Raw genomic sequence first — 21,130 nt, 5'->3', positions numbered from 1 at the left:
TATATCTGGTCTCTTCTTTTGCCGAAACTAATGAAATATGTTCCTCTTAGATGATTGCCAACAAGCTGATCAAGCAGGAGCCCATGACCAAGCAGGAGATCAAGCAGGAGCCCAATTCAAATCCGGGCCAGCAACATCAGCCACCACAACAGCAGCCGGCGCCGCAACCCCAACAACAACAGCTGCCACCCCCGCAGCCACAGCAGCCGCATGCCCTGCATCCCAAGGATCTGCAGGCACTGGGCGCCTATCCCACCATCTATCAGCGCCACTCTATGAGCCTGGCGGCAGTGCAGCAGGCGCGCGACGAGGACCTGAGACGGTAATTTATTATATTATACCTTTTGCCAAACACCTTGATAGAAAAGTGTAAAGCTTTCATACATGTTCTGTGAAATCTAGATAATTATAAGAGAATAGATGACTAATATAATCCCCTCTCCCATCAGGTACTACATGTTCACAGGGCGACAAAATCAGGCGGCTGCAGCTGCTGCCGCGGCAGCTCAGAACGCCGCCAGTGGAGGCCTGCAACCTCATCCCGGTATGATGCACAAGGATGAGCCCGGCATGTCATCGGCGCAGCAACAGCAGCAGCAGCAACAACAACAGCAGATGCAAATGGCCCAGCAGCAACAGCAGGCGATTCAGCAGCATCATCAGCACCTTCAACAGCAACACCAACAGCAGCAGCAGCAACAACATCAGCAGCAGCAGCAACAACAGCAGCAGCAACAACAACAGCAGCAGCAACAACAGCAGCAGCAGCAGCAGCAAAAACTTAAGCAGTCGCAGGCGGCAAGTGCGGCGGCCAACAACAAGGCCACCAACCTGACAAAGGATTCGCCCAAACAAAAGGGCGGCGATGACGATCAGCCGCTAAAGGTGAAACAAGAGGGCCAGAAGCCGACCATGGAGACGCAGGGTCCGCCACCACCACCGACGTCGCAGTACTTCCTCCACCCCTCATACATTTCCCCGACACCCTTTGGGTTCGATCCCAATCATCCGATGTACCGCAACGTGTTGATGTCAGCCGCCGGTCCGTACAATACGGCACCATATCACCTGCCCATCCCGCGCTATCATGCCCCCGAAGATCTCTCGCGCAACACCGGCACCAAGGCCCTGGATGCACTGCACCATGCGGCCAGTCAGTACTACACCACCCACAAGATCCACGAGCTCAGCGAACGGGCCCTCAAGTCGCCCACCAGCGGCAGCGGCCCCGTCAAGGTGAGCGTCAGCAGTCCCAGCATCGGGCCGCCCCAACAGGGCGGACCCACGAGCAGCGGCCCAGGATCCGGACCTGTTTCCGGTGTCCTCGGCCCCGGCAGCGGTCCCAACCAGCAGCCCGGCTCGGCACCTGGGTCTGCGGGCGGTGTGCCGCTGAACCTACAGCCACCACCCGGAGGAATGGGCCCGGCGCCCGGCAGCAAGCCGGATCTCTCCGGCCCGAAAGGACACGGCGGAATAACGCCCGGTTCGTCCTTGGACGGCCACAAGCAGTCGATGCCCGGCGGTCCGCCGCCAAATGGACCACCAGGCAATGGAGCCGTGGGCAGTGTGGGAGGCGCTGCGGGCAATGGCGCGGCGGGAGGAGGCGGTGCAGGTGCCGCCGACTCGCGCAGTCCACCGCCACAGCGCCATGTGCACACCCACCACCACACGCACGTCGGCCTCGGCTATCCCATGTACCCGGCGCCCTATGGAGGTGAGTAGCAAGTAGCCTCCAGTGCCAGGAGTTAAATACTGATCCAACTTTGTCTTTTCCACCCATAGCGGCTGTTTTGGCTAGCCAGCAGGCGGCTGCTGTAGCTGTGATAAACCCGTTTCCGCCGGGTCCGTCGAAATGAGATCCACTGAACGGCAGCAACGAGAAGAAGGCGTATAACGTGAAGAACAACTAGTGTGGAGCGCAATGCGACGGTGCCTGCCCAGAGTGCATTTGCTAATTTCCGAGATCCCCAGGGACAGCGATGCAGCCGTGGGAGCAGGATAAGGCTTTGTTCCCCGTTGGATTCCAACCTCTTCCCGTCGAAATCTGTCGCTGTCTTGGCTGCCTCTAGAGGATTCCCCTCGATGCTGATGCGTCGGCGGTCGAGGAACCGAGAGGAACACAGAATCGACTATTTATATGCATAAGTATTTTTTGATGTTTCGTTCAACGTGGTTAACTATAACTAGCCTAAGGTATCACTACTATTACCACATACAACCTATACATATATAAATATATATAGCATAACTACCTATAGCGACTTTTTCCTAAGTGTATTTGCATCTGCATATAGATATCTATATTTATATTTATATCATACGAGAGAGGCGTAAACCGAACATGAACAAACAAACAAACAGATAACATGAAACATACAAAACAACCCGATACTGTAGTGTGTTGATTTCTTTGTAAAAATATATATTAAACGAAAGCGGAACGAAATTAAGAAACTAAATGTATGGATATTGTTTAACTAAAAGATTCTAAATGATTAAATTATGCAAGTAGGACGTACAAGATTAGCATTTAGCGTGTGTATTAATTATCCTTATCTGTGTTGCGGATGGAGCTGCGCGGGATTTGCATCTAAAAGACAAATTGGGCGCGCCGCCCATTCAAATCTTATAAATATATATATATATATATATTATGTGTATCTAAATCTATATCTATGTGTGTACTACTCGTATCCGTAGTTTCTATGTTATAAGTTATCCGTGAATGACTACGATGAATTTTTCGGCCAGCAGCCGCACACTAATTTAAATTGTTTCTAAGCATCAATTTGTACTTTAAATATTTATACGCATATGCATATATGATATGGTAACAAAGGCGAGATATATGTGTAATTAAACGATTATCTATGTGAATGTGGGTGTGTAGTAGTTCACTAGCCGCTTCATAGACTCTACACGCGTGATTTATGGCACTTAATGTTCTCTAGCCTAAGCTCCCCCAAAAACAAACACGAATCCCCATACCCAAACTCCCACATCCTGCCCCAAACACACACACATTAATTATTCTTTAGAACTTACAAATAAAAAACAAGTATTGATTGTAAATATACCTTAAAGCGAGTCTTTTGTATTGTAAATTAGTTCCACTGATTGATTTGGTGGCCTTGCCCAGTGCAATGCCACCAAGTTCGTGTTATAAACATTAAATGCATCATATTGTAATGTACTACACGTGCTTGCAGCATTTGCTGCAGCCCGTAAACGAAACGAAAGCGAATTACCGCATAATAGCAATTTGAATTATGTCTTCATGTGTAGATGAGCGAGTGTTTTCCTTACACCCATTTAGAGTCGCTAGGTTTTTTGACATTCTCAATGCAATTTGTAATCAAATCATAGAAGCATTCGATTCACGGATACAAACACACAACATAACAATTAAATGGGGTTTAACAAATTACCATCATGGCTTATGTAATGGTACAAGCAGAGTTTTATACAAAATATGTATTTTAGAGAAGGATAGAGCGCATTGAATTGAATTCGAAACAATGAAATTGTATCTAAGCAAAGAATGTAATCCACAAAACGGCTAACTAAGCTAAATCAAGCATACAAATATGGACGAATATGAACAAAACACATAACTAGCGGCTAAGAAATTTCAACAAAATATAGTACACATATTTAAAGTATACAGAAAATTATAAAAAACAAAAACAGCTTTAGATGTGAATAAAAAATATGTAATTAAATCAAGCAGTTGTTTTGTATTTTATGGGTTTTATGGAATGGGGCGTTAATAATAAACGTTGTTATATTTGGGATTAAGTCTTTTTTAATATCATAAGTTAGTTATTTCTAGGGTTCTTTGTTAAGCACTGCCCAGGGGTATGATAAAGCTCATATAATCGGCTGTGGCGCCCCAAGCTGTGCGATTCGTCTGGAATATCACTATCCAAGCAGTCAGTACTATGAGCCAGAATAAAGTCCCCACCGCAGAGTATATTACAACTGTTGGAGGTTGGAAAAGTATAATGTTAGATGGCTTTATATGAATTCAACTAGGGGTACTCTTACATCTCTTTATCTGACTCTGTTCCGGATACGGGGGCTTATGGAAGGCCTCCTGGAAAAACCAGCAAACGTTGATGGCCCACACGAAAGGCAGGAAGGCAAAACCAGCTAAAGTCGGATAATTTAAAAAACAGATTAGGATAACCCCTTTTATTATTATTATTAAGTGTGCTTACCAAAGAAATATTTGCGACAAAGGTCCAGTTTTCGTGGATTAGGTGCCTTTGAGATGTCCATGATTAATCTTTTCTAAGGTGTGTGGGTATTCCTTTGTTTTTCAATTTCCCTTGCTCCCAATGTATGCTTATTTAATAAACTTAACTATACTCTATCTCAATTAATTAACAAAGAACACTCATTTGTAGGTAAATAATGGTTACAAGTTTAATAGTTTATGTTTTATGCCCCGATGTTGTGTTTTGTTGATTTTCTTAATTGCAGAAACCGATAGACTCACTCTCGCCTGTTATCGAAATAGGGATGAGCTGAGCTGTGACTTTCAGATCACTGTTTTTCTTTTAAAGATATTACAGTTAATATTAAAATAGTTGGAACATAAGGAAAAAATTAAGCAAATATTAATTAAAACGTATACAATTCGATTTTTTCTATTCGCGTGAAACTTTGGCTAACATCAAGGTAAGGAAGGTGTGACAAATACAACATTGAAAAATTAATATTATTTTATCAAGACACTCAATAAAGTTTATATAATTATATATATAGTTAGTTATAGTTTTTTTAAAGTCAACTGTTATCCTGTGCCTTTTCAGTGTTGCAAAACGACCGCATCGGTGATATCGATTGCTAGCACCGCACCCATCACTATTTAGCACACACCGCGTAAAAGTGACGCCGATTTCAATTTCAACGATTTACGAAAAGTGTGTGTGAAAACCCAGGAAACAATGGCCGATGTAGACGATTTTGATTCGCTGTCCAATGCAGAGTTGCGCGCCAAGATGCTGGCCCAGGGGCTGCCCAACATCCCGGTGACGGACAGCAGCCGCAAGGTGCTGGTGAAGCGTTTGCGCGCCTCCATTGGCGGCCAGGGCTCGCCGGCCGGAAGTCCCAAGAAGAGCAGCCGACGCGAGACACTGGCTCCAGTCGCCTCTGCTCCGGCGGCCGCATCCACGCCGGTAGACAAGCTGGACGGGAATAAAGTGGCTCCTGCGACCAAGGCTCGTCGCACCATTGCCGCCACTGAGGCCAAGGAAGCCGAGCGCCGACGCCCTGAGGAGCCGGTGGCTGCCGATCGCCGTCGAAACGAGGAGCCGGTAGTCGCCGACCGCCGTCGAAACGAGGAGCCGGTGGTCGCCAGGAAGCCCTTGCCGGCTGCTGCCCCACCCATACAAACGCGACGCACCTCCACCACGTCCACTGGATCCCAAAGCAAGCCGGTGGAGACGGTGAAGCCGGTGAAGAAGCCACAAACCATTGCCGAGGAGCCGGCTCCATCTAAGCGCACTGATCGTGAGGACAACTACCTCAAGGTTAACTCACTGATTGTGCTCGAGTCCGATGACGAGGAGGACGAGCAGCTGGCCCAGGCTGCAAATCTCGTGGAGCAGCAGCACGCGGCCAGGGAGAAGGCTTCGTCCAAGCTGGCCAGCAGCGGCACTACTACTTACGAGTACAGAAGCAAGCTGGTGGAACCTCCTCGCCAGCAGGTCTACGAGGCCTCAGCAGCTCCTGTGCTGCCCCCATCTGTGCCATCTGCCAGATCACTGGCAACCAGTTCGACCAGGTCCTACGACTACCAACCAAGCAACCCATTACCCGGTCGCTATAGCAGCTTTGTGCGCACTGCAGCCCAGGGCTATGTAACTGCCGAGGCTCCGCCGCTGCCCTTGTACTCCTCCCCCAGCTATCAGCGCACCTATGCCAACGAGCTGAGCGACGAAAACGAGGCTGAGGAGTCCAGATATGAGAGCACATTTGCCCAGAATCTGGCCCGTTTGCGGTCCGAGCGCCTTGGAGATCGCAGCAGGCCGTACAGCCGACGCACTTTGGCCAGTGGCAGTGCGTCCAGCGGATCTCTGGGCTATGAGCCGCGTCCCAGACGCTCGCTTCGTTCGGATGAGAACAGCGTGTCCGTGGCCTTTGGCCGCTGGTGGAACAGCCTGGAGCAGAAGTACCACATCAAGTCGAAGCTGTTCATTCTTTTGGTGGTCGTATTGTTAATCGGCGTTTATTGCATATTCTACTGACCTGTTTAAATGTTCTATTTTCGAATCTGTAAACTAGTTTGTATTCTACGTTATTGGATTTGTTTTGTAAACAGGCCCGCCGCTGCGGTCTTTGTATGAATCTCGTTTCGATGTAATTTGAGTCTGAGATATACTAGCATTTAAGCTGCGTGTTATCCGTGTTCCAATAAAGCACACTTGCAGGGAATCTCCTCAGATGACCAGTTGTTCAGATGTTTTACTCCAAACGGCATTCGATGCACTCCACTTGCGGCAGGTGTTTGCCCAGATCGGATCAACAGACAACAGCAACAGAAACAGCGACGACGATCGGCTAATGATGGAAAAGTATCTGGAATGCGTGTACAACACTTGTCGGCATGACTGTGACCAAATGGAGGCGCAATGACAACAAGGTCCCCCTGCCTTCAACTAGACTGTATTCCAGCCCTGCTGCGATCTGAAATCCTGGCCTTGCAATCAGAATTAATAAGAATTTTACAAGTCCGCGGTGAATGTGCGTTATTTTTAAATCCCTACGCCGAGTTGGGCTGTTTAATTATATTAACTGGAAATCGCACTTGCGCGTATTTCTTCATTTTCTTAAGGAAATTTCGCACCATATTTAGCGGCAACTAGCGCGACCGGATCCGGGTCTGCCTTGCATGCCAGCAATAAGTTATGAAAATTGCAACAGCAACAGTTGCTCAGGGGAAATGCCTGTTGCGATGGGATGGGATGGTATGGGATGTTGCTGCCACGGCCGCCTGTCGCCGCCGATGATGAATTCCACAAATGCATGGAACAGCCAGGCGGCAGATTCCTTGAAAAACAAAGCCATGGCCCATACAATATATCGTGTGGCTAATAAATACGCCGCGCATTGCTAGTTGCTCTTAATGAAATTAACTTCCAGGAATTACCTACATGGCAGCAACGATGCAGACGACAACTCCGGAGAGCAACAAAGCAACCAAGCAGCCATGCAACAGGGCAACAAAGCAACTGCAACAGCAACAGCAACAGCAATGCCCAGCCAAAGGCAACAATGGCTGCTTAGGCAAATGCAACAAGCCATCTTCCATCGTCCATGGAAATTAAATGGAAGCCTGCAAAAAGTTTCACGCACTCGGCACGTTAATAGAGTCGTAGCACCCAGAGGCAACATCACCGTCCAGCTGCAACAGCAACACCAGCACCGAAAACCCCGCAGCAACATCAGCGCCCAAGAGCAACACCCGCGACCAACAGCTTCCCATCTTCAGTGTGCCGCTCAAGTGTGACATTCATGGAAATCGCCAAGTGGAATATGATTTTATGGCCAAAGCCGAAACTTTTGTCTACATCACGTCCCCGGCCAGAAGGAGAACAAGGAGTGGGCCAGAAAAGCGGGAGGAGGCGGCCAATGGCCATGTGCTGGGCCAATGACTTCCTCGTTGTGAGCCAATTAAAGACTCTGGTCGTTGTGGTCGCCGCTGAAATCATTTGTAATGCAACGTTTGGAATAATTCACGCGCAAATTGCTTGCGACTCGCGAAAAATATTGCAACATTCCACTGCAAATTTTACGATAATGCGTTTGCACCACAACAGAAACTGCTGCTGCTGTTTGATGGTTGCTGGTTGCTAGTTGGTCGCTGTTGCTGTTGCTGCTGGCCTGCACCGCAGCAACACATTCGCTCGTAGGCGCTCACATCACATCAAATCAAATCAAATGTAAGCGGAGCCGGGCATTCGATGTCAGTTGCCAGTGCTCCACATAGATAAATCAGTCGGCTAATTGTTGCAACCTGACCGGTCTCCAAACTCAGCGCCTGGGAGCGTGAACTCTGCTGGGAAGGATACACACACTCTTCACTTTTTTCCCATCGGAATCCGAAGTTCTAGCATTTGAATTCCTAATCGAATTATGTTTTCCCTCACATAATTAATCGTAAGGGATGACATTTTTATGCAAAGACCCAAAGATCAAAGTTGAACATCGTAACATCGCCTCTGTGGAGTTTGGACATTTTAATTCTGTAAATAATGACAGTTTGTCTCTAAACAGACAGTCAGTGTCTGCCCACTCTATAAGGCCTAAAAGAAATCATTTATTTATTTATTTTTGTAACGCGGTATGTGGGATGTTACTGGGGATATTCGAATTGTGGTTATTAAAAAAATCAGTTTAAATACACTATATTATTAATTATCACATTTTTTTTGATATTAAACATATATTTATATTAATATTGGTACATATGCAGATATGATCAACGAATCTTTTTAGAATTTCAATGCGTATTTGTAAGAATATATAATAAAGACTTGATTAAAAGTCTTTACTCTAACTTTATACAAATCTTCGTAAAATTTAAAAAAAATTAAATTTTTTCTTTAAAATCGTATCTTTTTAATGCGTTTGGATCATAGGGCGATAGGGAGAAGCTTAAAACATGGGTATATTAATTAAGATCCATTGGATTTTGGTTCAGAACAAAGATAATATATTGGTTCTCATACGAAAAATAGACTAATATAGGATTAACAAACATTAAAGAATTCCAAATTCGATTATAAGGTATCAAATCTGTTGGAATTATGGACCAGCTCCATGTCTGACCATCTCTTTCGCGCCGACAGTGTCTTTTGGGCTGACTACTCGTTGTCAAGTTGTGGACCACAGCGACCAATCAGTGTCAGCTGGAAGTGTCTTTTTAGTGGCCCAAAGTGATGAGCTAATCAACCTGACCCGACCAGTCCCACAGTTTCGACCAGATCGGTGCGGTGAGCCTATGTTAATAACATTATTTATGTATCTTGTATTTCGGTTTATTTTCGTGTGTTTTGTGTATTGTTTTGTTTGATTTAACAGGAATTGGAATTAGAAATGAAGCGAAACAAAGCGGGCAACGAGTTGGTTTTCCTCCATTCTGTTTGGTGTTTTAGGTGTCAATCGCATTAGACGGAAATCAGTTTTGTTTTTTATTGTACAAATTTATCGCATTTGGAGACTCATTTGGTTTTTGTTTCTATTTTCTGTGCCGAAGACTCTCTTCTGCTGGCTGGTTTTTATGATAAATTAAACATTTTAAATTGGCCACGAGATAATTTGAGGTATATGCGATATGTGGTGGGTTGGCGGAGGTGTGTGCGTGTGTGTGGTCTGCGGCTACAAATAAATTATAAGCCCATTTAAATTAAACTGATTCGCTGACTGGGCCGCGTTCGTTGCCCGAGTCTTTTGTTTGGGCTGTTGGCTGGTTATTTTCGATCAGAGCCGCAGGAACTACTGCCCCAGCTGCAGAACCAGAACTGGTTGACCATAACAATAAAATCAGCAACACTCGCGACATTCCCCTCAGCCAAATATGGAATTTATAATTAATTTTTATGTCCATGGGATGCAATTAGGAAGGCAGCCGGAGGAGAGCAGGAGGAGCAGAAGGAGCCGGTGTCTACGGGGGACTCACGGCAAGATGCAAATGAAATCAAGTCATGCCTATAATCGGATTTGTTGCTCCTCGTATATTAACTTGTCACAGTTTCTATGTGCTGGACATAAACACAATTTGTGCTTAATCCAGCCAAGACCGGGACTCCGGGACTCTCTGTCGCTATCAATTATGACATTTTGTTGCTGTTTTGTCAGTTGTGCCACTGCTGATGACGGTGGCTCACATTTCGCTGACCACAAACCGATGATTGGGGCAGCATTCCCCCCTTATCCACCTTTTCGACTGCAATCAATCATCTTTCCGCTCAAACCCTCTGCGGTTGTGCGGTCCAAGTACGATTGCCCACTGAGCACCATTTAGTTTGGCCACCCCATACTATCTAGATGTTGCGACAGGCACCCACAATTCTCGGCCAGCTGCGTTTTGGGCCGGCTTTTCTGGCCTTTCGGGTGGGGCTGTGCTGCACTGTGCCGCCTCACGATCCCGATTCGGCGCAAATTAGGCGCGAAAATATGCAGCAAAGTGAGACAAACAAGCAGAGAGCTGCTAAAAGCCTCGCCAAACTGCCAAGCTAAAGGAAAAAAATAAAAAAATAAGAAACATTTTGCCGCTGGTCAGTTAATGGTGTTAAAATTTGGTACAGCGATTGCATCTATGGCTATACAAATTGCCACAGCGACAGCACTCGAGCAACATGGCAGTAGCAGCAGCAGCAACATGAGCAACAGCAACAGCAACAGCAACACCAAGAGCAAAAGCAACTGAAACTGTGGCTAAAACTGCAGAGTCGTTTTGTCAACACGGAGCATGCTTAGCCGCGTTTTCCCAGGGGACACTTAACGCGGCTGCTTAACGTCTAAATCTGTCGTCAAGGCGCGCTCAAAAGGCTAAAATGTGTTTGCCGAAGACGCGAGATGCCAGCAGTCTGGGGGCACCATCAGCGGCTTCGAGCTCCAAGATTCAGCTCCATCTCCATCTCCGACTCCATCGCCATCGCCATAGCCATCGCCAGCAAGTGGCCAGCGACGAGGCAGCAATTTGTATGCAACTTTATGTTTGCCCACTCGCACCCTGGCCGTGCCTATACCTTCAGCTATACCTAACCTAACCCACGGAGGAGAGTCCGAGTCCGACTCCAAGTCAGAGTAAGAGTCAGAGTTCTCCTCGCCCCGCGGACCTGACGACCTGCTCCTGCTGCCCTCGCCGGCCATCAGCGCCCCAAGGGTATTCACACTGAGAGAAAATAGAATAAATCAATTTGGCTTTTTCAATAACAAAAAAATAATCCTATTAACAACTCTATTTTGTCCACTGTGTTAAGTTCATAACTTTTTCAACACACTTCACTAAAAAAATAAATAAAATATTAAAAACAAATATTTAAAAAAAAATGTTTTTGGAACAAACTGTAAAAGAAAATATTACAAAAGGAAATTTTTTAAGGGAAAGTTCAATTAAGTTTTTTGCATTTTGTAAAAACATCTCGAGGGTAATTTCTTAAGGATTTATTAAAATCCTAGCTCTAAAATATTTGGACAACGTTTTAAAAGATAGGTTATTATAATTGCAATTGAAATAGATTATAAATATATTTCATTTTTTTTAATAGTATCGGGAAACATTTCATTAAGAAATGTTCCCAACAAATTTGTATGTCTATGTAGGCTTATAAAACATTATATAAAAACAAATTGTCCTTTTAGAAGAAAATAAATATAATATCTCATCTTTTTTTCGAATTTTTTAATAGGTTTATTTAAATTTTTTGGGCATATAATATTAACAGATAAAGAATCAAATTAAATATTATTTTATGTTGTTCTTTTCTAAACAAATGTTTATTTAGCATGATATGTCCATATTTTTTGTGTGTTATTTTATAATTAGCTTTCTTTTAGCGTGGAATTCCACTTGACGCTACTTATTTTTCCGAGTGCATACTTTGGCGAAGGCTATTCTGACTTTGGTCTGTGCGACGAGCGTCCAGCGTTTTCCTCCTGCCTTTGTTTGGCTCATGTTGTTGGCTGTCCCCTGGCAGCAGTGCGTTGAACGAGTTAAAGTCGGAGCAGCGGCTAAATTTATGAACCGCGGCCAACTGGAGAGGGGGAGATGGGTCTTGGGAAGGGGCAGCCCAGTACTCAGATACCCCGATACCCCGATACCCCGATCCACCGATGTGGACAACGATGCGTTCGCATGTAAACATTCTGAGATGGCTGGCGCGGAAGGGGCTGGAATTTATATGCAACATAATCAGCATAAATGCCGCATGCGCCATCAAAATGTTGCGACCAATGGCATGACCATCACCTCCTGGGTGGGTGTCCTCGTTGCCCTGTGCCGGCTAATTTGGGCAATTTGCAAATTGAGAAATTGCAAATAATTTACAATTTAGCCAAAGTGAGTGCCAAGTGCTCCACCGAACAATGGAACCCCTGGGTTCCGCTTGGAAATTCAAGAAGACCGCAATGCGAAAGTAGCGAACAGGCGGACAAGAAAGCTCAGTGGGTTGGTTTTGCGCTTCGGCGGTTTCCCTTTGGCGGTGCGCAAAACTTTCATTTATTTCCCACTGCAATCCACCCACTCAGCCACCCATTTGGCCATGCCACCCACCCATTTCACATGTCAAAACCTCCTGTAATTCGAGCAGCTGAAACTTCAGATGACAAAACGCATTTCAAATGATCATCCATCGCATTGCGGCTTCGGTAAGAGAAAGGCAGTTCGAAATGTGACGACCCAAATGAGACAGCGACGAGTTAATTAAGTTTTCGCAGTGAAAACGAGGGGAAACCCGAGAGAGTGAAGGGCCAAAAGCTGACAGGGCTGAGCTGCAATTGTGCCAACTCGTGTGACAGTTGCCCAAAACAAATTGTTGGCCATTTAATGGACCCCAGCGTAAGGAACGGATCCAGGCAGACCCCAAACCACAAACCCAAGCACAAACCCAAGCGAAACGAAACGAATCCCAAACGAAACGGGAGGAAGACAATGCAAGGCCTCGCATGCGACTGCCCAGCATCTCCATCTTCTGGCTTGACAAATTCCTCGAAGTTGTTACCATATAAATTTCTGCATTTTTGGCTTTGCTCTGCTTTTATTTTCCAGCCCCTTGACGGCCAGTAGGCGAACCAGCGGGACGGCAGGCGGCGAGCGGCGAGGATGACTCAGGCTGGCAGCTTTTATTGATCGTTGGGCAGGGACAGCAGAAGCTGGGACAGGAGCGGTTTAAGATACTTGAGGATTCTGGAATATCGAAAAAATATACAAATATTAATGTCGGAAAAATTATAAGTAAAAAGAATATTAAACCTATTAAAAGGTATTTCTATGAGCAAAATGACTTCCTAAATATTAATAAAAAAAAGCTAAAAGCTATTAAAAAGCGGAAAGAAACCATTTTATTTAATTTTTAAAAAGAAGAAACGAATGTTTTTAGATAGGACAATTGATTTAAATTGATAAAACATATATTTTACTTAGATTTTTTAAATTGTATGAAAATTGTTTTTATGTGGAAATCAAAAACATCTTTTGAATGCTAAAAATATATAATAAATAGTGTTCAAGAAACAACCGCCATCTGCATGGTTTATAAATAAAATTGTATTTTTTGTATAAGAAGTTAAAATAACGTATTTTATCTTATTCAAATAAAATACCGTTTTATTGATTTTTAAATATATTATTTTAGGTGAAACCTGTATTTAATTTTTTTATTGTTATAAATAATTATAATAATTCGGTACCTACAAATTAGGAATATAGACTATTTTCTTCTTTCTTATTATAGAAATTAAGGTCAATAGATTCACTTTTGAACTTCTTAAAATATATTAATTGGTATAAGTGACTTTGGGACCCCCAAAAGGGTTTGCACTCCCATCCTGGCAGCGTCCAACCAACTGGTTGGCTGTTTTGGCCCCGATCCGAGCCACTTTCGGCAGCTCGAGTGCAGGCCGACTCGTAATTAGGCGCATTACATGTGTTTCTGACATTTTTGGCGGCTGGTGGACGGCAGGTCCCCAGCGCGGTGGCTCCACTCTCTTATGCAAATGAGTGCTCCCTTTGCTCGCCTTTTGTTATGAAGACAAATGGAAGTCACGCCCCGGTCTAAGCGCAAAGTAAACACTTGCCAAATGACCATAATTACGAGTTGAACTTAATTTATAACGAATGCATAACTTCGGACGCGAATCGGTGTTGCAGTCCGAGCTTAGAATAAATTATGAATAATCCACGATAATAACCGACAATTAATTTTTAACGCTGATTTGTGCGAGTTTTATGCTCCGGCAATGAAAAGAGCGGAAAGCCAGAAAGGAAAAGACGAGCCCAAAACCAGAATATCAATTTAGCGGAGCGATGGGACCAGTTGCAGTCCGACTTCTTAATGTATTCCCCATCTGGGGGAATTGCAGCGCCAACACATCGTATGTCATGGCAGGAGGAGAAGGGGTCGACGGCGAGGATGAGGATGGGGATGAGGATGAGGACGAGGAGGTGGCCGCCAGGAGGCGAAGCGACGAAATGAGGGACAACGACAAATCGACACATATACAAAAGAGGGGCGCGCCACAAAGGGGGGCCTTATCGCATTTATTTATGCATATGCAGTGATTTGGCCCCAAAATCACAGTCCGAAAAAAAAGATCAGCGCATAAAACAAAAGACTCAGAGCACAAACTCGTTTCGCTGGCCAACGCGGATCGCAGGATGTAGGGCCCCGAAAAGTGGCACAAAACAGGAGGGACTGCGGGACTGGTCGAGGGGATTGGGGATCGGGAATCGCGAATCGGGTGGACGATGACCATGGCGATGCATCACCCATGCCGAGGCACGCTTATCAGTAACCTACACTTAAAGTTAATGCATGCCCGCCAGGACCAACCAGCGGAGATGCCGAAGCAGTGGTTGCCCCAGCTTCACTGGGAGAATATTTTGAAGAACGAACCCATCCGGAAAGTTAAAAAAAGAAAAGACTTTAAAAAACTTAAAACCAAAATAGTTTTTTGTCTTTGTAAGAAAAAACAAATCACAATGGTTAAAATACAAATTGCTACCATTTAAAAAAATGTAAGATGGTCTTTTTTAAGCCGAGGTGGCATAAATAGGTTTGAATTACATAGGGTTAATATACATAAGTCCACGATATCTAAAATGAGAATTGATTATTTTTATTAGCCAATTTTTTAATGAGTTGCCATACGCTACGAAATAATTATCCTTGTTATGGTTATTCATAAAATCTTAAAAATCTTTCATTTAAAAAATATTTCATTTTAATAAACTATATTTAAAATCATCTTCTCTAAATGTATTAGGCGCATGGCTTTTGAAAGGAAATTGAAGGTACCCTTATTTTCGAATTAAGCCCCATCAAACCCATTTTTCGCAGTGTACTTCTTGTTGTTATCAGCGCTGGGCCTGGGCTTTTAGCAAACGCCGACGCAGGCCGCTGGGCCAGATCAGGCAGCCGATGTCAAGAGGCAGGCAGAAATAAAATCGAAAATGAATGCGACTGGGCAGATAAGCCCGCGAATGACACAGAGCGACAAGTTGACAATCGAAGGGGCAGGAAGGGGTTAGGGCCAAGAATGCGTCCTCATTCGGGTCAAAAGAGACCAAAACAAGGGACCCATGCGGAGGTGAATCTAAGGCCGCCAGGCATTCGACTTCTGACCAAACTCGAATGCAAATCGATGCGGCAATAAAACTATTAAGCCATTAGTAAGCCAAACACGAGTACAATGCCAGAAAACAAACACGTGCAGCAGCAACAGTCACCGCAGCAGCAGCAGCAACAGCAACAGCAAGCGCAGGAGTTGCAACAGCAACAAGCAATTAATGCAAATGCGGAGAGCAGCCGGCAGCCAAATCGAGAAGGAGGCAGGCCAGGCACATCGAGATCAAGACGGCAGAATGTCGGGTCTCCTGCAGCAGCAACATCCATTGCAGCAGCAACAGCAGCAGCAGCAGCAGCAACATTGTCTGCACCCAAGCAGGCTGACAATACATGGCGAGGTGCAAACTAATTGAAATCATTACACTAGTAAAAATGTTAATTCAATTAAAATGCGCGCAACAGCAACAGCAGTGGAAGCAGCAGCTGCAACAGCAACATCCCGCTCTGTTAGTGACCCACAAGTTGTTGCTGCTGCTGCTGCTGCTGCTGCAGCATCTCCCCACTAAAAGAGATATCATCGCAACATACTGCCTGGCCAGAGCTGCTCCTCCCACTCCCCATCCACCGCCCCCTTCGGGAACATCAGCAACATGTTGTTAGGTCAGCAACGGCAGCAGCAGCAGCAGCAGCAACAGCAACAGCCACGGCAGCAACACGAACAACTCTAGGCCATTGGCAGTGTGGCATGCAAATGGGAGCTGAGCAGCTTGGTTCAATCGGTTTTTAGCGGGGAGCCGGAACCAGTCTATGCCTGAATGCTTCTATTTTTTTGGAGGAACTGTAGACTAGCCTACACTGAGAAATAATGTGTTAAATAACTCAAATAAGCTAGAAATTAAAAAAAAAAAACAAAAAAGGGGAATAGTATTAAAATCTCAAAGGAAATAAGGATTATATTTATTATTTTTTCGTCGTTTTTAAATGATTTATCAACAAATTCTCCTTAAATATTACATATAGCAGTCTTAAAAATGTATAATATAGTTTATTTTAAATTAATCTAAGATTAGCTTGCAAGAATATCTTACACAAACTTAGCTTTATTTTTGAAATATATCAATTTTTTTTGGTGTTTTCATTTTAATCCCAGAAATTATAGTTATTTCCTCAGATAAAAACTTTGATGGCCAAAAAACTAGTCTTTTATGCTATATTTGTCTTTCAATGGGGCTTCTTTCTGAGTACAAGAATTTTATGATCTCTGCATATGGAAATACTCTCAAAGCAAGACTATAATTTATAATATAGACTCTAATGAGAACCACCTTTAATTACTTTTTATAGCTAAAGGAATTATTAATAAACTGTATGTGATTGCTTATTTTGACAGATGGTAATTTGAGTAAGAAATTGTATGGCTTAAGGAAGTACAAGTAGTGTGCACGAAGGAAGCTCCCCTCAACCCGCGACTTAATGCCTGATTTAAGATGGCGATTTTCCCCAGAGAACGCTTAGATCCCCATTACATATGCAAATTTCGGCCAGGAGTTCTCTGGCGCTTCCACCTCGGAGCCCCGATTTGTGTGCCTCCAGTGGGTCCACTGCACTTCCATGATGAGCAGAAGGGCGAGGGCTTCGCGGAGAGATGCCGAGCACAGCGAGTCGCATTTCCGGTTGGACAAGTAGCTCCATAACAAATGGCCCGGCTGAAAAATGTTTGCCAAGTTGTTTATACTGCCAATAAAAGGCAATAAGTTAATTTCACACACACACTCTGGGTTACAAAGTGGAGTGGAGCTTTCTAACCGTTTTATGGTGGAAGTTTGTTGTATTGGCCATAAATGAAATCGAGTCCATAAGCAGTAGCAGCATCATCGCATCGCATCGGATCGCATTGGATCGACCGGGCCAGCAGACTGCCTCTCGCCGAGGTGTGAAAATGCTAGCCCCTATTTGGAGCAGCTTAACACATTCGATATTATAACTATTATTAATGCATTTGCATTTTTATGGACCGATCGATCGCGATGAGCGGCATCCCGCCAACGGAAGCCCCACAAGATAAGGCAGGAAACTGCGGCTGAGTGAATGCTCAGGCATATTCATCACAGAATCACCTCGTAAATGGGGGCCGGGTCCCATTAACGATAAACAAATTCTGCCGGTGTAACTGAGGTCCAGTCCGGGCCCAATCCAAAAATAAAACCCATTCCCAACCCCCTTCCCCATATGCAGCCATAAAATGACATATAAAAAAACACTTAAAATATTTTCAATGAGCGATTTTAATGGGCCTTTTGGTGGTGGTCCCTCAGCAGATCAACCGATCACCAGATCACCCGATCACCCGATCACCGGATCACCTGGTAGGGAAATGGCGGCTGCCTTAATGCAAATGACGGGAACTGGGCAACCAAACTACTGGTGTCGATATAACAATAAAACGCCCCATGGCACGCCCTTTTTGAGTGTCTGTGGATCCCAGGACCAGGCCCAGGTTGCCAGTTCCAAGTTCCCCCGGATCTCCCGGATCGCCCGGATCGGATGGGTCGGATTAAATAAATGCCAGGGGAGAGCCGCCGAATCGGCGAAACAAAACAAAACTGCCAAAAAGGCAACCGAAACAGGCAATCCTCCGCCGCGAGAAGAGGAAACTGATCTGACAGATCTGATTGTAAGCATGCAACAAAAATGCGAGACGCCCCTCCGGATCCCGAGTCCCGAGTCCCGAATGTCGAATCCCCATACCCATTCCAGAACCCCAATTCCCAACTTGCAGCTCCCAACTCCCTGCTTCTGGCCCCACTCCAGCTGGCTCCATCTCCATCATGTTCTGTGGGCTCGCGTCGGGCTTAAGCTTGTGCAATTTAGTGATCAATCATAGCGGGATGCGAGCAACGGAGCAGAATTCAATTTTAGTGCGAATGGCAGTTTGTTCTTCGGAGTCTTCTTCTTGTGCTGCTGCTGATGTTGCTGCCGCTGATGTTGCTGCTGCTCCTTTTGCTCCGTACAGCAGCAACATTCTGAGGCGTTTGTGAGGCGGCGGCGGCTTCCACATGCGACTCCAGAAGGTGGAAGCCATAAATCTTGGCAACATGAGAAATGACTTTACCATTTGCCATGATGAGCAGCCAGCAGCAGTCGGAGTCGCCATCGCCATCGCCATCGCAGGAAGAAATGTAGGAAAGCTTAACCCATACCCATGCACCAGCCGCGGATCGCGAATGTTTGCATATGGCAACTCTAATTTTGAGGGATTTGCGTAAATTGTGAAAACGTCCGCAGGGATTTGAGTCAATCAGCATTTTCGATGGCAATTAGTTGGGCGAAGAATTCAATTCTCGGGGCGGACAATCGCAAGGCCCCCCGCGAAAGATGTAACACAAAGTGAACGAAAATCCCAGATCATAAAATACACATAGTGATGGGCAGTTTAAGAGCCAATGGCGATATTTGCATAGCAAGGGAAAACTAAAAGTGAAATTATAATGGTGAGAGGCTACGAAATTGTATATAAGTTGTGTTTCTTGTAGGAAGTTTGCTCTGTCTTTTGCTCTTTGATATGGTCAATATCAAAGATAATTATAAAGTTTCCAATTTAAATTGGTAAACAAGTTATTTGTATGATCTAAACCTTAAGTCGAGTGTCTGGAAATGGAACGTTATTACAAGACATACGAATTTACATGAGATACACATTTTTAAGGTCTAAACTTCCTAAGAAACGGTATATCCAATTTATTAAATTTTCAATTAACAATAGAGGTTTCAGGTTTAAACTTGTTAAACTAAAAATGCTAATGAGAATTAATAACATATTAATACAATGTTGGAAACATATTAAAATTATTAAATTATAAACAAATATGATTAAAATATTAAATTAATTTAAATTAAAAATACTGGCTACCAAAAGTGATTACACATACGACTTAATCGGAGGTCACACAGAAATTCGATCAGTTCGAATTCGGTTAGAATGGGTATTGATGATTTTAAGAATTCTGTTAAAGACCAACAAAAAAGATGTCTGAGTTACCTTAAAAAATGGAAATAAATATAATATACGATGATTATTTTTATGAAATCAAATCTATCTAAATAAATAAATAGAAATAGATCCTTCATTTTAGGTAATGCAAGATTTTGTTGATTTTCGGGTATAACTAAACTGCGATGTGATCACTGCTCTCCTTTTGGCCATCACTGATCTGGCAGCAACTACAGCCCATCAGCCAATCGCCGTCCCTCCTCCTCCATCCACCTCCCAATCTCCTCCTCCATCTTCATCTCCATCTCGATTCCATCTCCATCTGGTCCGTGCGCAGGTCATTGGCGAGGTGTCTCCTGCTGCGAATTAATCGTTTTCGATGCTGACTGCGGCCACTCACTTGCTGTCCGGCTCTCCAGCTCGCCGGCTCTGGGGTTCGCCAGTTCGAAGCTCCCGATCGCAGCTCGGGGTTTCCAGCTCCCATGGCTGATTAATATTTTGCCAGTTCATGAGTTTGGAGCCACGTCGAATGCGAATCCGCTGGCCGTTTGGCATCTTGTTAGCAGACTTGCCGTTCCCGCCTCGGATGCCTGGATGCAGTTTTGCATATTTCGTTTGTTTGTTATCCAAGTGCCTCCGTCGTGTGACCGACCTCCGTCCTCCTACCTCGATTCCCAACCCACTGCCCTCCGGAATCCTACCCCCTGCGTGGAGTGTATTACGAGCATTGGCGCAAAAGTCCAAGTTCAAAGCCATATTTGAGTTGGGAAAAATCAATAAAAAGATCGCAAGCTGCGATGGCACATGCGTGTTATTTCCATCCAGACGATCCGGCCTTTCTCATAATGAAATTATTGCCAGGTGATTGAAATCTATTTATGCTAATTTACGTGTGCACAGGCCACTGCAGAGGATCGGGAGGGAGGATCAGGAGCAGGAGGAGGGGGCTCCAGAATGGTTCCAAGGTTGTGCCGCTTGCAACACACGTTTCCGCATTTCTGCAGCTGCAATGTTGCTGGTTTTCTATTGGGTTTTTTCTGTTAGTTTCCTATTTTTTTTTGGGCGTTCCGCCCACCAAAAGTGCAGATATACCATACATATAGTACAACAACAGCTCCGCTCGGACCCGATCTTGATTAGAAGTGTTTGTGGCTTGTTGCTGCGGCTTTGGAGCTGGGAACTCGCAGTCCGGAGCCGAAGCCGTTGACAATTTTCAATTAAAATGAGTTGGGGTTATGTCCGTCCGTCCGTCCGTCCGTCTGTCTGGCCGACTGTGTGGGCGGATTAACACACACTCGGGCACACTCGGCAACGCCTAAGCTCATGACTGACACTGTCCGTTCCCCCTTGGGCCTCTATGCCCCAATGTGAATAGTTATTTAAGCCCCAAATTGTCATGCGGCTTATGTGTAAAGTTTGTTTCGCTCTTGACATTTATTTGGCCGTGCTTTCCGGACCCATTGATGCAGATCTCAGACATCGAGGGCGGTATCATGGGTTCTGTGTCGGCTGGAGTTTCTATATCCACGTGATTCATTCTAATGCAAATTTCTTTTGGATCAAAAGTCTTGTCAGAACTGTATCTTAGCAATCTGGCTTAAGATTTTTACATCAAGGAACCTCCATATTTCAGTTTATGAAGTACTATAGACTGCAGTACACTTATTAAATTCTTAGGAAGTGAACTAAAAATTAATAGAAATAAAATCACTTAAGTATCTGCTTAAGACTTGTGAAGGTATTATAAAAATAAAATACTTGTCTGTCAGAACGATGGTATCTTTTATTATTTTTCTAGTAATAATAAAATAAGTAATAAGTAATAATAATAAGTAATAAT

At 44.5% G+C, this 21,130-nt stretch overlaps 3 protein-coding genes across 5 annotated transcripts in view; 2 read left to right on the top strand and 1 right to left on the bottom strand.

Annotated features, from left to right (window-relative positions):
• The window catches only part of LOC119551174 (pneumococcal serine-rich repeat protein), an 89,729-nt gene extending 86,302 nt beyond the window's left edge, over positions 1-3,427 (top strand). For all 3 annotated transcript variants that reach the window (XM_037860373.1, XM_037860372.1, XM_037860374.1), the window contains 3 exons: positions 51-322; positions 450-1,714; positions 1,783-3,427. In XM_037860373.1, the coding sequence (XP_037716301.1) occupies positions 51-322; positions 450-1,714; positions 1,783-1,856 (1,611 nt within the window). In that variant the 3' untranslated portion in view covers positions 1,857-3,427. The remainder of the gene's footprint in view (positions 1-50; positions 323-449; positions 1,715-1,782) is intronic.
• Positions 3,428-3,782: 355 nt separating this feature from the next.
• Positions 3,783-4,504, bottom strand: LOC119551180 (gamma-secretase subunit pen-2). The gene is made up of 3 exons (XM_037860381.1): positions 4,221-4,504; positions 4,048-4,152; positions 3,783-3,981 (listed from the first exon to the last, which is right to left on the bottom strand). Exons 1-3 carry the CDS (start codon positions 4,279-4,281, stop codon positions 3,842-3,844), a joined length of 306 nt encoding a protein of 101 aa, XP_037716309.1. The 5' UTR covers positions 4,282-4,504; the 3' UTR covers positions 3,783-3,841.
• Positions 4,505-4,865: 361 nt separating this feature from the next.
• Positions 4,866-6,457, top strand: LOC119551837 (otefin). Its single transcript, XM_037861407.1, has one exon. It carries the CDS (start codon positions 4,953-4,955, stop codon positions 6,252-6,254), a length of 1,302 nt encoding a protein of 433 aa, XP_037717335.1. The 5' UTR covers positions 4,866-4,952; the 3' UTR covers positions 6,255-6,457.
• Positions 6,458-21,130: the final 14,673 nt, after the last annotated feature.

Source organism: Drosophila subpulchrella, chromosome 2R, assembly GCF_014743375.2.
Source record: "Drosophila subpulchrella strain 33 F10 #4 breed RU33 chromosome 2R, RU_Dsub_v1.1 Primary Assembly, whole genome shotgun sequence".
NCBI classification, from domain to species: Eukaryota; Metazoa; Arthropoda; class Insecta; order Diptera; family Drosophilidae; genus Drosophila; species Drosophila subpulchrella.
The sequence above is the reverse complement of the archived record's forward strand: the minus strand, read 5'-3'. Positions and strand labels throughout refer to the sequence as shown.